Source organism: Erpetoichthys calabaricus, chromosome 8 (assembly GCF_900747795.2).
Source record: "Erpetoichthys calabaricus chromosome 8, fErpCal1.3, whole genome shotgun sequence".
In the NCBI taxonomy this organism is placed as follows: Eukaryota; Metazoa; Chordata; class Cladistia; order Polypteriformes; family Polypteridae; genus Erpetoichthys; species Erpetoichthys calabaricus.
In genome coordinates, this window is record NC_041401.2 from 100,353,116 (window position 1) to 100,368,614 (window position 15,499).

General features: G+C 38.0%; 1 protein-coding gene across 5 annotated transcripts in view; it reads left to right on the forward strand.

Annotated features, from left to right (window-relative positions):
* cux1b (cut-like homeobox 1b) overlaps positions 1–15,499 on the forward strand; it is a 559,925-nt gene that overhangs the window by 457,682 nt on the left and 86,744 nt on the right. For 4 of the 5 annotated variants that reach the window (XM_051930770.1, XM_051930772.1, XM_028807162.2 and 1 more), the window contains one exon: positions 3,397–3,666. The exons of the other annotated variant lie outside the window; for it this stretch is intronic. In XM_051930770.1, the coding sequence (XP_051786730.1) occupies positions 3,397–3,666 (270 nt within the window). The remainder of the gene's footprint in view (positions 1–3,396; positions 3,667–15,499) is intronic. 5 annotated transcript variants of the gene reach the window in all.

Sequence of the window (15,499 nt, forward strand, 5' to 3'; positions counted from 1 at the left end):
TGTGAATTTGGTGCATGCCCCCCCCAGTGAGACTGGGATTTGATTGCAATGTTCGTAGGTTAGATCTTGCCCTGGAAACATTTTGGTCAATTTTTAACAAGACAGATGTGCTTGATATATAATTTTAGGTTGAATAATTGTATAAAATGATAAATGATAATGATAAAATTACTTCGGAAAATTATTTTCACTATTGATAGATGCTCTGCCAAGACACAACAGGAGCAAAATAACGAATAAGATATGCCCAGTGTAGGTTTACAATGGTAATAATATTAATCTGCCTTTTGTCCTTAAAGGGAAAAACCTTTCTGTATTTTTTTTAAGTGCCCTGGAAACAACCATGCTGGGGACACCTAGAGTGCTGAGAAGAACCCTGCACCCAACTCAGTGTATTGGGATTAGCACAATAAAGGATGAAAATAGCTCAAGCATGCAGTAAAGCCCTTGGCTGCTACAGGGAACTCTGTAGGGAAAGTTGTAGGACCAGAAGAAACTCAAGAATTGGAGTCTCCAACTCTGGTCCTGGTGGACCACAGTGGCTGCAGATTTTCATTCTAACCCTTTTCTTAATTAGTGCCCTGTTTTTGCTGCTAATTATCTTCTTTTGAATTAATTTTAATTGACTTGCACTTGAAGACTCAGACCCCTTAATTGTTTCTTTTTCCTTAAAGAGCTGCCAGACAAAAATAAGATAAAAAAAATGACCCAAAACATGACCAGCAGACTGTGTCAATCATATAATATCTGAAAATAAAGAAAGAAGAAAGTCTCAGAAATGTTGATCTGCTCAGGTCCCCAAAACATTTTAACAGTGCTCTCAGAAAAGAGAAAATCAACAATTTCCGAAGTGTATGGTATTTCACAGTGAGAGCAGCAACAAGCCATGGAATTAAAGAATGGGTTTAACTAATGGCAAGACTCGGGACGTAAGTAAGACAACTGTTTGGAGTGAAATTGGTTGAAGTGTGAAGCCTTGACTTAGTAGGTCTTTTATTGGCTCACTCATTTAACATTTCATTTCTGTTTGGGTGCCATTTAAGGAAAGTAATGAAGCAATTAAGAGGAACGATGAAGAAGTTCAGGGGAACAAATCTTAAAAAAAAAAATAAGTCAATTAAAATTAATTCAAAATTTAAAGAACTTAATATTTGTTCTTTCTGCATAAAGATGGAACACAGGATTATTCCCCCTGCCAAAATACATACTTATTTACTTAATTTCCAAGGGTAAATTTGTTATTTTTATTTATTTATTTTTTTACACAGTCATTTATCTGTAAAATTATGCTGAAGTCAAAATAGTAAAATAAGTTAAAACAATGAATATGTAGCTTTCTCAGCCCTACTTAATCCAGTACAAGGTGTCTTTGGGCTGGAGCCTATGGGTACAAGGCAGTTGCAGCCCGTCATCCACATCTTCATACTTGGAAAATCCACTCAGACATGCGGAGGATGTGCAAAGATGACACAGACAAGAGCCATAAGTGTTGATTCAAATCCAATGCACTAGATCTGTGAGGCAGTAGTGCTACCCGTTGCATCACTCTACTGTCCTTATGTTATTTCCATATTTTATTTTCTGTCAATTGACTATGTTAATTTAGGTTTGAAGGTAATTGGAAAGCTTATACAAAGTGTTTTGTTTTCTTACATATCATAAAAGTTGTCAGTTATTAATTTGGAATATTGGTAAAACTACCTTTTACCATGGTTACAATATGCCTGAATTTATTAAACAGTAAGTGGTTATATTTTTATATTAAGTAATTTTAAAATTCTGTTTTCAATTCAAACTTGTATTTGTCAATGACCCCATCTCTTATATGCTGCATCCACCCACCCACTAACTCACTTTTATTTTGAGTTGTTAGATATTTTTTTTTGTCCCAATAATGTTATGTTCCATGTTAGAAAGGCCCCTATATAGATGCAAAATATTTTTGTAAATACATGTAATTATAAGAAATTGGAATGTCTTACATCAAACAGAAACTGCACAGCATGCAACTGCAATTTTTTTTGTTATTTTTTTCTCTTCATATATAGGTACTGATTTTAAATTTTTTAAAACACAAGCCTATATTTTCACACACATACATGTAGTAGGAAGAAGTACAACCCTGTATATTCTTTACTTTTCATGACTATGTTTATTGTTTTCTAAATGTCTGTAAGGTCTTTTTTAAAATTGGTTCTTTAAATGCTTATATAGAATTGGAGGCAACTATGAAATCTGGGTTGTTTTTAAAACTACTTTGTGTTAATCTTGTACCATTTTCAACCATGACACATATTTTGCCTCCCACCATTTTTTGTTGTTTTTAATCCCCTTTTGTTTGTTTCATGTTTTAGAGACATTATTAAACACAAATTTGAAATAAAGCTGAACACATCCCCCCCGTGCTGGTATATACAACGTGACCTTGCTTTCAGGTTAAAGGACATGGCCCCCTGGCTTCATCACATGGAAATTTGTGCAGCCCATGACAGGGTTGCCTGAACAAGATGGATGGTCTGCCAATGTGCTCTTTCGTTGGGCTTTCACTGCTCCCTTTATTAAAAATTCCCAGGTGACCATGCTTGCCTGTTCACTGATATTTCTGCCGGAGGAGAAATCAGATTATTGGAGTAGACTCTGTTTTGGTTTTTTTTTTTTTTTATTGCCTTAGATAGTGGTGATGCATTTTTGTTATGAGGGCTCAAGCTTAATGCTGGTTTTCCAATCTGTTGTTTACAGAAAAAATACACTCTTGTTTTTGTAAAAAAATAAATTCATGAAAATGGCGTCTGCAGTTCTATGTCATAAGTTACAGTACTGCATCATAAGCTACATATGTTAATTATTTAGTCTAATGTCAAATGTAGTCTATTGTCTGTTATTTTTGCATCGGTGAACCTTTCTTATTTGTAAAGTACTAGTCCTAGTGTAATTCAATGTCATTATTTTACCATCACGTTCTTGATTTGTAACACTGAAATGGTACAAGTCTAAGCACAATGTTCAGTAGTTCTCCGAGCATTGCAGTAGTTAATTCTTGACAGTGGAAGAGTAGTAGATGAATGCGTTTATCCAGTATAGTCCATAGTTCCAAATAGGAATTCTGGTTTTAAAGAAACTACAGTGTTTCAAAATGATCCAGTCTGTTATGCCCTCTGCTAGTTCACTAAAAGCAAGACTAAGAGTTAAATGGCTGTTGAGCACAAACCAAGCACACAAATTGACAGTGGCATTGAGCTAATGCTTTTGGATGGACTTAGAATTGTATGTGAGTATGTGGTGAATAACTGTGGTTTCTGTATGTGGAAAGCATACCAATGACAGTTAATGGCTTGGGATTTTCATTTGTCTTGTCTTGTCAACAATCCTCTAACTATCTGTCTTTTACAATTGCAGAGAGCACTCCAAAAACATCAGCAAGCTGCAGCCCCGCTCCAGAGTCTCCACTTAGCTCAGCAGGGGAGTCTGTGAAGAGCCTGACAGATAATACCACACAGACTTCATCTCAAGACCTTTGTGAACCATCTGAGTCCCAGCCCAGTACACCACTTCCACCCCCTGGACACTCTGGCCTTAGCATCCAGGAAATGGTTGCTATGTCTCCAGAGCTCGACACCTATGTTATTACCAAGAAGGTCAAGGAGGTTCTGACAGACAACAATCTTGGTGAGTGTTAATTTACTAGAATTGCATACCTTTTAGAATCTTGGTGTAATGTGGCTGCTTTCTCCATCCATACACTGTGTCATTTTTTTTAGTAATCTGATTTATACATTTGTAACTTTCTCTGTATCCCAGTAAATTATGTCACTGTTTCATTGAAATTATATAGCAGTAATTATCAGGTTTTAACTTGGGTACACATGGATTTAACTACTCAAGTATGTTTGAGTCACTCCAGACTGTTTGTTGTTGAGCCATGCATTTCTGTAGGACAGTGGAGAGCCAGCTGCCTTCTTTTAGTATAAGTGAAATAGAGTACTTCTTATTTATTGAAAAATAAGTATATGAAAATGATAATGCAACTCTGCTATGTGTTACATAATCACTAATATTTCTGACAGATTATATTTCTCTCATATAGATACCTGACACATTGCAATAGTAGGAAAGGGAATCATTTTTAGGATGCAGGATACAACAGGTTATTTGATGGCTAAACACGTACTGCAGAATTAGTTTAGCAATAATAGCAGCCCTGTATATCAATTAGGTATGGTGGGAAGTCCTTAGTCATGGTGTTTTGCTTTCTTTTAAATCAAATATGAGAACAAAGCTGTGTTATTGCTCATATATTGTGTAATACAAGTTAATATCTTACAGTTGTATTTGTAACACATAAAAGGGTAAATTATTTTTCTAATATACGTCAGATAAACTCTGCCTTTTTGTAGTTTCATGAGTTATGTAATCTGGATTTACTATACCAAAGGAAAATACTATTACATTGAGTTGTCAAAATACTAAATATTCAGATTATGCAATCTCTCTTCCCATCCTCTGGTTTAGTCTTTCACCAGCCTATTTACTAGATCTGCTTTGGAATTGAATCTTTCCATTCATTCTCTTAATATTTCCTATAAGAAAAGGAATCTACTGCTACCCAGTATATTTTACCATATCCCACAAATAAATCCACCTGTCTAGCATCAATCAAAGTAATCATATTTCATAAGTAGTTTTACAAAGAACATGATCTCCCTTGCTAAAATATGCTGTCACAGCCTCCCAATATAAAACCACAGTGGGGCCCCTCACAAGCTCCTGTATGCATGTATATAATATTTTTATGTACATACAAAATAAATCTTAACACATTTATTTTGTATGACTCTATACCAGTGCATATTCTACTTTTAAAATAAAAAATGTTCTATTTCTTTTTATTTTAAATAGCTGTTTAACAGTACTTGAATATAAAATCTTGCATTTCTGTGGTCTATTGTAGAAACGAAAATATGTTTTGCTTATTGTAAATGTCAAAACCATGGTTCAGAAAGTGAAATTTTTCAAGCAACTAGGTGACATAGACCTCAGGAATCTGTATGGCAGATGTTTTGTTCCATGATTTTTCAAACTTTGCTGTGAACTGATGAGAAAGTGTCCTTAATAGGAGCTTTTCTTTATTTACCTTAGTAAAAACCACAAATATATGATTTCCTACTTTGAAAACTTCTGCGTAATTACAAAATCATGTTTTCCATAGAGCAGTTTTTGATTTACATAACTGTAGTTAGCAGGCTGTCGATGTAGAAATAGCCCCAAATCCTATAAACATACACCCAAAAACCACAGCTCTTGGGAAGAAGTGTGTTTGTTATCTAACGCCACAGGTTGTTGGCGACACAAGGGGCCCAGTTTAATATATTTTCATAGAAAATGTAACTTTATACTAATTTAGAAAGAGATCACGTTTCCTTATCAGCATTTTTTTATGCAAATTACAGCTTACAGTGTAAAAATAGGCCTTTCTTTATGCCAATTATACATTTTTGCTCTTGGGAATAGTGTAAGAATTAAGAAAAAAATCAATATCTAGCCTAAACTAATTTTTCCCATAAATAAATTGTTTAGAAAATAGTAGGCTATGTTTGGGCAGAAGACACACATCTGGGAAAGCTACATCTCACAGTGTTTAGGCATAATTCTCATTAAGAATTTTGTTGGTTTCTATTCTTTGGGGGCTCTAGTATTCCTCGTACAGTACATTGATAAATACGTTTAAATCAGTTCAATGGGAGTATGGTGATGTGCATTATGTCATTTTAATTGACTGACATTCTGTCTAGAATTGGCTTCTGCCTTGTAACTCTTTTTTTAGGGTACCATGTCCCTGCAATTCTAGGCAAATGAACCTAAGTGTTGAAAATACACTGTTGATTTCATCACGAATGTAAAGTAATATGGAATTTAAATAACATTGGAGAAACATTTAAAATTAAGTGGTGATAGAGCTATCCATCTGTGCTTAGCTTGCATGAGTCTGGTTCTATCCTGGCAGCAGAAGATAGGCACAGCGGCTTTATTTTTTCTCTTATTTCTTATTATCCCGAGGTATCCTGTATTTACCCAACCCGAGGAGTTTCTACTACAGTATATAAACATGAGTAATAAGAAAGGGGGTCAGAAAGAAATGGAAAAGAAACTTAAAGCTACACCCAAGTCTAGAAAGGCATCAAGCCCAAGTGCAAGGTACGGCCTTTCAGAGACTGACCTGGAACAGGCAGGCGAAAGCACAGACTTCCCAGGACCCGCTCCACTGCATCATCTCCATTCGAGAGCGAAAATGAGAGTGAAGGTGCAAGTGATGCAGGTCACGATAGCTCTCCGATTCCAGAAGATCACTTGAAACTAGAAATGGCCTTGCAGTCCGCGCTTTCATCTACTCCTTGTGAACAGGAGGCATCGGTTGTAACTGGGGTTACCACTTCACCCGTGGAGCACGAAAGCCGAAACGATTTGTCCGAATTGAAGAAAATGATCGCAACATTGGCCACGGCCATGAGTGAGCTCAAGAAAAGCATTCAGAAAAATATGAAGAAAGAAATAAATGGCTTACTCAAGACAAACGAGAAGCTGCGGCTAGAGATGCAAGAGCTGCAGCAGGATAATAAAGACTTGGAAAAACGTATATATAATCGTTGTGATGCAACCTTTAAAAGTATGCTGGGAAAAATTGTGGAACACATTCAGGAAAATGTGTCTAAACTGGGAGAACGTGCCGATCATGCGGAAGACGTTAAGCAGACATTCACGACTCGAATTGAAACAGCGGAACATTTTGTATCAACCACCAATGGAAAAGCTACAGCTGTGAAATCCGAATGCAAAAAACTCGGAGATAGACTTGCGGCTCTGGAAGATGGATGCAGAAGGAATAATATTAGAATTGAAGGTCTACCTGAGAATCGTGAAAATCCAAACCCAGTGAAACTCGTAGCCGAACTATTCTCAAAAATAATCGGAGAGGACTTTAAATCAGATACCAAGATAGCGGCAGCTTATCGCATGCGTGGATCAAATACCTCTAAACCTAGGATTCTAGTTGTCATCCTCTTGTATCCTGACAAATTGAAAGTGGATATTCAAGACAAATATTACAGCTGCTCCATCAAGGAGGAAGCAGAAAAGGAGTTAGGAAAGCTGATCCTGACACTTTTTTGAAATACTATAGTGAGTCGCATCCTGTCATGGCATGGCAAGAAGATATCACCTGCTGTCTCATCCGCTTGCAACAATACGGGTACCATAATTATACATCCTTTTCTCGGACACTTTTTGTTTGTTTTTTAATTACAATTATAGGCGTATGTGTGGAAGAAATTAAAGTAGATTTTTTAAAAAAATTTTTATAATAACTATTTTATAGGAGACTGTTTAACATCATACCCCTGGTTTATTGTTATTGTTATTATTGCATTAGGGTTTACTATGCTTATCCAGGGCCACATTTTAACACCATTCCCTGGGTTTACTGTCTTAATATTTCAAGACTGTTAAAAATTATATTTTATGCTTATAGTATTTAGATTTTATCAACAATAAATATCTCTACTTTTTATCCTCAAACGCCGCAGCTGGGGGGCTTGTTTTGGACGTGCTCTGTCCCTAGGTATGTCAGAGGACTGGGACTTTGTGAAGTGGGGTCCAGCCTCACGTGGGGAGGCAAAATGGGGGGTGGGGCGATAAGGGGGGGTAGAGAAAGAGAGCAAGCTATATCTAATCTGTCCTTTTAATCCTTATAATTATAACTGCCAACGTAACAATAGGCTGCATGGCAATAACTACTACTCAAGAATTGATTATTTCTTTATAGATAATAATTTCTTGCCTACTATTAAATCTTGCAAGTACAACACATTGTTATTTCCGAGCATGCCCCTCTGATCTTGAAGCTAAAATCATTATACCCCACATACTCATCTTTTAGATGACGTCTTAACCCACTTCTATTAGCAGACGAGAACTGTACAGAATTTATATCAAAACAAATCAGTTTCTTCCTAGAGACAAATACATCCTCTGAGGTCTCTGCAGGAATACACTGGGAAACTCTAAATGCCTTCTTAAGAGGACAGATTATTTCATACCTTTCCCATAGAAATAAATTAAAAACCAAGAAGGTATCCGAGCTAACAAGCAAAATTACTAGAATAGATCAAGAACATGACAGGTGTCTAAGTGAGGCTCTTCATAGGAAAATGCAGGCTCTGCATTCAGAGCTCAACCTCTCAACAACCAATAAAACTGAACAACTCATTTTTAAATCAAGACATCATTACTATGAACACGGAGAGAAAGCTAATAAGCTCTTAGCTCAACAAATCCACAAGCAAGAAGTTTGCAGTGCAATCCCAGAAATCACCAACACGAACGGAGATAAAATCATTGACCATAAAAATATAATGCACATATTTATAGACTACTATAAATCCTTATATTCTACTGAGTTTAAAGAAGACAACACACAATCTAATGCATTTCTGGATACATTACAGATACCACAAATAGATACTTTTAGTGCAGAGGAACTAGATAAACCTCTGGTGCTATTAGAATTACTAGATGCTATAAAGTCACTTCAGAGTGGGAAAGCAGAATGCCCTGATGGCTACCCTGTAGAATTTTATAAGAAATTCTCCACTCAGTTAGCTCCCCTCTTATTAGCAACATTTACAGAAGCTAGAGACAATCAAATTCTACCTCAAACTTTTCGCCAAGCATTAATCACCGTCTTTGCTAAACAAAACAAGGACTTATTGCAATGTGCATCATACAGACCAATTTCACTTATGAATAATGATGTTAAGATAACTCTCCAAAGCAAGGTTATTATACATTTGCCTTTTAATATTAGTTTTTGTTTCTATATTTTTTCTGACCTAACTTGGAAATTCAGTTTAGTTTTAGTTTTCCTTCATCGTGTATTTTTAGTTTTAGTTTAGTTTGTATTTCACAAAGGCATTTGTATTTTATTTTTATATCCATTAGTTTCAGTTTTAGTTTTAGTAATTATGGCATGGAGCTCCTATGGAGTTTAGTATTGTATCACAATCAGACAGAACTGTACACTTAACAGATTTGGATACAAGTTTAATGTTAGTGGAATCTTACAACACTACATGGTTTACTATCTGGTTTTGTTTTTGTCTGATAAAAACAAGCATAATCAAAACTAGATAACTGAATATGAACAATTTTACACAGTTTTATAATTTTAAAAATATTTTGTCATGAAAATCACGGGGGCTTAGGAAGAACAGGGCTCTTAGACTTGAATCAGTGTGTAGACCCCACCTAGTTGTATTGAGGGAAACAAAGAAAAACCAGCATGTAGTGTCAAGGTTAGGGGCGACTTGAATAGCCCAACATAAAGGACAGTAAACCCACAATGAGTAGAGCAAAAGCAGGTAATAGGAGTACGGACAGGCATAAAACAACAGAGATAGCATCTGAGATATCTAAACTTGTTTATCCAGAGCAGGATCGCAGGAAACCTGGTGCCTACCGCAACAGGTTTGGATGTAAGGCAGGAAAAATCCCTGGTATGCAATTAGTATGATATATGGCTGATGTGAAGAACAAAAAGAATATGATATTTCAACTATCTATTTTGAGAGAGAGAGAAAAACATTGAAAAAGGGAGACAAATATTTTAAAAATATAATTCTGCTAATGGATTACTTTCACAATATCAGGTATTTTGAGTTGTGAATATGAACAAAAAGGATAAGTTAATAAATATATAATACAGTGCATCCGGAAAGTATTCACAGCGCATCACTTTTTCCACATTTTGTTATGTTACAGCCTTATTCCAAAATGGATTAAATTCATTTTTTTCCTCAGAATTCTACACACAACACCCCATAATGACAACGTGAAAAAAGTTTACTTGAGGTTTTTGCAAATTTATTAAAAATAAAAAAAAACTGAGAAATCACATGTACATAAGTATTCACTGCCTTTGCTCAATACTTTGTCGATGCACCTTTGGCAGCAATTACAGCCTCAAGTCTTTTTGAATATGATGCCACAAGCTTGGCACACCTATCCTAGGCCAGTTTCACCCATTCCTCTTTGCAGCACCTCTCAAGCTCCATCAGGTAGGATGGGAAGCGTCGGTGCACAGCCATTTTAAGATCTCTCCAGAGATGTTCAATCGGATTCAAGTCTGGGCTCTGGCTGGGCCACTCTGAGGTCAAGAGCTCTCTGGAGCAGGTTTTTATCCAGGATGTCTCTGTACATTGTTGCAGTCATCTTTCCCTTTATCCTGACTAGTCTCCCAGTCCCTGCCACTGAAAAACATCCCCACAGCATGATGCTGCCACCACCATGCTTCACTGTAGGGATGGTATTGGCCTGGTGATGAGCGGTGCCTGGTTTCCTCCAAATGTGATGCCTGGCATTCACACCAAAGAGTTCAATGTTTGTCTCATCAGACCAGAGAATTTTCTTTCTCATGGTCTGAGAGTCCTTCAGGTGCCTTTTGGCAAACTCCAGGAGGGCTTCCATGTGCCTTTTACTAAGGAGTGGCTTCCGTCTGGCCACTCTACCATACAGGCCTGATTGGTGGATTGCTTCAGAGATGGTTGTCCTTCTTGAAGGTTCTCCTCTCTCCACAGAGAACCTCTGGAGCTCTGACAGAGTGACCATTGGGTTCTTGGTCACCTCCCTGAGTAAGGCCCTTCTCTCCTGATCGCTCAGTTTAGATGGCCGGCCAGCTCTAGGAAGAGTCCTGGTGGTTTTGAACTTCTTCCACTTACGGATGATGGAGGCCACTGTGCTCATTGGGACCTTCAAAGCAGCAGAAATTTTTCTGTAATCTTCCCCAGATTTGTGCCTCGAGACAATCCTGTCTCGGAGGTCTACAGACCATTCCTTTGACTTCATGCTTGGTTTGTGCTCTGACATGAACTGTCAACTGTGGGACCTTATATAGACAGGTATGTGCGTTTCCAAATCATGTCCAATCAACTGAATTTACCACAGGTGGACTCCAATTAAGCTGCAGAAACATCTCAAGGATGATCAGGGGAAACAGGATGCACCTGAGCTCAATTTTGAGCTTCACGGCAAAGGCTGTGAATACTTATGTACATGTGCTTTCTCAATTTTTTTATTTTTAATAAATTTTAAAAATCTCAAGTAAACTTTTTTCACGTTGTCATTATGGGGTGTTGTGTGTAGAATTCTGAGGGAAAAAATTAATTTAATCCATTTTGGAATAAGGCTGTAACATAACAAAATGTGGAAAAAGTAATGCACTGTGAATACTTTCCAGATGCACTGTAAATACAAAAACCCATTATTATGTTTAGTTTTTCATCACTTGGCAGACTCTCTTAACCTACCTACCTTTGTTTGTATCGCTTTATTGTTAAACAATGTTTTTAAAGCAAAAGTGATAGGTCAGCAGCATACTATATATACATTGCCACACGGGAAGAGGTGGAGGATGTCATCAGGAAAATGAAACCGTCTACTAGTTCCCTGGACCCTTTCCCCTCACCCTTGCTGAGGGCCAACATTTCTGCCATCTCTCCACTTATCACCAGGATAATAAATCAGTCCCTCTTGGCTGGCCATATTCCTTCTGCACTAAAAACTGCTGTCATCAGACCTCTACTGAAAAAATCCACCTTGGATCCTGAAGTTCTCTCCAATTATAGGCCCATCTCCAATCTTCCATTTCTCTCCAAAGTCCTGGAAAAAATAGTTGCAGCACAACTTCACGATCATCTCAAACTGAACAATCTGTTTGAAAAGTTTCAGTCTGGTTTTCGCCCTGGCCATAGCACTGAAACAGCCCTGGTCAGGGTCACCAATGATCTTCTGATGACGGCAGATACTGGTTCACCTTCACTACTTATCCTCCTTGACCTGACAGCTGCTTTTGACACAATAGACCATAACATCCTTCTTCACCGTCTGCAATACACTATTGGACTCTCAGGAATTGTTCTAAATTGGTTTACATCATACCTGACTGGCAGAACTGAGCATGTCGCCCTTGGCAGCGCAAAGTCCCACACCCACAACGTCGCCTGTGGTGTTCCACAGGGCTCTGTGCTGGGCCCTATCCTTTTTACTATCTACATGCTCCCCCTTGGAACTGTCATTGGCAGACATGGTTTATCGTTCCATTGCTATGCCGATGACACTCAGCTTTACCTCAGGACTACTCCCACCTCCTCTACTGCTCCTCTGCCAACATCTACATTGTCTACCTGCCTGGAGGAGATAGAGGCTTGGATGAGGCTCAATTTTCTTCAGTTGAACAGATCCAAAACAGAAGCCATCTTAGTTGGTACATCACATCATCTTCGCTCTTCTGCCATCACCAGTATTACTTTCTCTGGCCAAAATATTCCTCTTTCCACATCTGTTACTAATTTGGGTGTTAGAATGGACTCCCAACTTACTTTTGACACCCACATCAAATATCTCTGTAAGTCATCTTTTTACCATCTCAAGAACATCGCCAAACTCCGCCCATTACTCACCCTGGCAGATGCAGAGAAGCTCGTCCATGCCTTTGTCTCTTCCAGGCTGGATTACTGTAATGCACTCCTCATTGGGATTCCTGGCAAGAGTATCCAGAGACTCCAGTATATTCAGAACAGCGCTGCCAGGATCCTGATGAGGGTGCGAAAGTATGATCACATCACCCCAATCCTGAAAACCCTTCACTGGCTCCCTGTTTCATTCAGAATAGAGTACAAGGTCTCCCTTCTTACCCATCAGTGCATTTATGGACATGCCCCTCTTTATCTACAGGAACTCCTTACCCCCCATAACTCCTTACGTTCCCTCCGCTCTGTACTCACTAACACTCTTCAAGTCCCCAGAACTAAGCTCAGCAGCATGGGTGACAGGGCGTTTTCATCGGTGGCGCCGAGGCTGTGGAATGCCCTCCCTGATTACCTGAGAGCTCCACAGTCGACTGAGGCCTTTAAGCGAAACCTAAAAACTCATCTTTTTAGAAAGTCATTTTGTTAAAGTATTTTATAGACTCTTCTGTTCTTTTTTTTTATTTTATTATTCTATTTTTACTCTGTAGCACTTTGGGATTGCTAAAATATAAAGTGCAATATAAATAAAATTTATTATTATTATTATTATTATTACTATTGATACTATATGATGACCTAGTCAGTCTCTCGATCACTGCCGTTTAATTTTCAAAAACCTCCCCTCGACTTTCTTGTGTATTCAGATATGGGGATGGATATTTGAGGAGTAAACCGCAAGACAATGATTATATTTTTATATTATGTACATTAAGGAACCATCAACAACAAATCAAATAAATGATATATTGAACAATTATTTTAAAAGTAAAGTTGAGTAATTCGAACTCTGTAGTTGCATGAATAAAAAAAAAATTGAGTATGTGTTCAGGTAACATACCACTTCCAGGTGATGGATGTGGCCCAAAAGTTAATATAGATCTACAATTGTGGTGTAACAACCACATGCTGAATTTCATCCATCTATGTAGTTGTTTTTGAGTTATCGTGTTTATACACACACACACACACACACACACACACACACACACACACACACACAATTCCAATAAACAGTATTTTTGGACTCTGGGAGGTCTATAACGTGAAGATTCATCAAAATATCGAGGTTGAATTTTTTCATGATTACTATACTTTCTCTGTACGTAGTATATGAGAAAGTAAAAAAGATTTCTCCTGTGCAAAGTCGCAGGTGAATTGCTGTCAACAAAAAGCAGTCATCTGAGAAATAAACTGAAACGTCACTCACTCATGATTTTTCTGTCTAACAGGACAAGTCAGTAATCAGGCAGGAGAAAAGCTGTTCATTACATCTTTTAATTACTCCTCTGCAAAATGCCTTAGAGGGAGCACTCTTCAAAAGCAGTCTGTTATAGCATGGTCAGAATGATCAGAGAAACAAAGAATAGAGTTTCATTTTATAAACTGTTGAATTTATATACAGTGTCAATTAGAGATGCACGATATATCGGGAACTGTATTGTTATCAGTTGATGCTCATTAAAAATGACGACATCGAAGTCGGTCAGATGTGTACATTGTAACCGATACAGCCAAACGATATAATTCAGGCTTGTCAACACTGTCAGTTCACTAAATAATTAAATGTTGTTTTCATTGTTTGGCTAGGCAGACGTTACGCTGCAGAAAAACATGCATGCAGGCGCAGCCCCTTGCGCTCACAAAAAATAAAAAAAAAAAACACCATGGGGTTTCCTAGTTTTGCAGACAGGAGCACTTCACGTGTTGTTTATTCATTGGGCAGGTATTGTTAGTAAAGCAGTATATTAGCCGTGTGGTCATATTTTTCTGTGAAAATGGAAGATAACAGAGTTGCTATCTGCTCTGCCTGCAAAAATGAGATAATGCGAGGAGGCTGCAGAATTAAATCTTTCAATACCACAAATTTAATTATCCATCTGAAGAACCATCATAACGAATTATACACAGAATTTCTAGGAGGTAATGCTACCGAAACGAAAGTTAAATCGGATGCTACCGGGCTCACTAGCGGTAGCCTCATACAACAAACCCTTCAAAATGTAAAGACGTTTCCTCAAGACAGCTCCAGAGCTAAAGGCATAACTACTAAAATAATGGAAATGAACGCACTTGATGACCAGCCTTTTTCCCTAGTTGAGGACGACGGATTTCGTCAATTATTACACCATTTAGCACCTCGGTACATTCTTCCAAGCCAGCGATACTTTGCAGATTTCTCACTGCCTGCATTATATGATGTGATTGTTACTCATATCCACAAGCTTTTAAGAAACAATGCCACCAGCATTAGCTTCACTACAGATATGTGGAGCTCAGAGGTCAGCCCCATGAGCATGTTGAGTCTAACGGCACACTGGATTGACGACAATTTTGAGTCAAAAAACATGGTGTTGCATGCTAAAGAGTTCTCCGGTTCTCATTCTGCAGCTTTAATCGCACAAGCTTTTAATTCCATGCTAGCAAAGTGGAACATTTCAAACAGTAATGTGCACGTTGTGCTTCGTGACAATGCTTGCAATATGCCAAAAGCTATGGAAGAAAGCGGCATTAAAAGTTTAAGCTACATGGCTCACACTTTGCAGCTTGCTGTAAATGAAGGCTTATTGAGCCAGAGAAGCATCTCCGACTGTGTTGTCATTGGGAGGCGAATAGTTACTCATTTTAAGCACTCACAGCTCGATGTTTCACGGCTGAGAGAAATACAAACAGACCTTGGTAACCCAACAAGAATGCTTCAGCAGGATGTTCCTACTCATTGGAACAGTACATATTATATGCTGAAAAGCCTGGTTGATCAGAAGCGCACTCTTGCTGTGTATGGTGCTGAATAGAGCTTTCTGCGTCTCTCACGGTGCATCAGTGGGGACTTGTGGAAAACATGATTACTCCAGCGATTCTCAACGTTTTTGCCCTTGTGAACCCCTTCAAAAAACCGGAATAAATTGGCGAACCCCCTGTGTAGT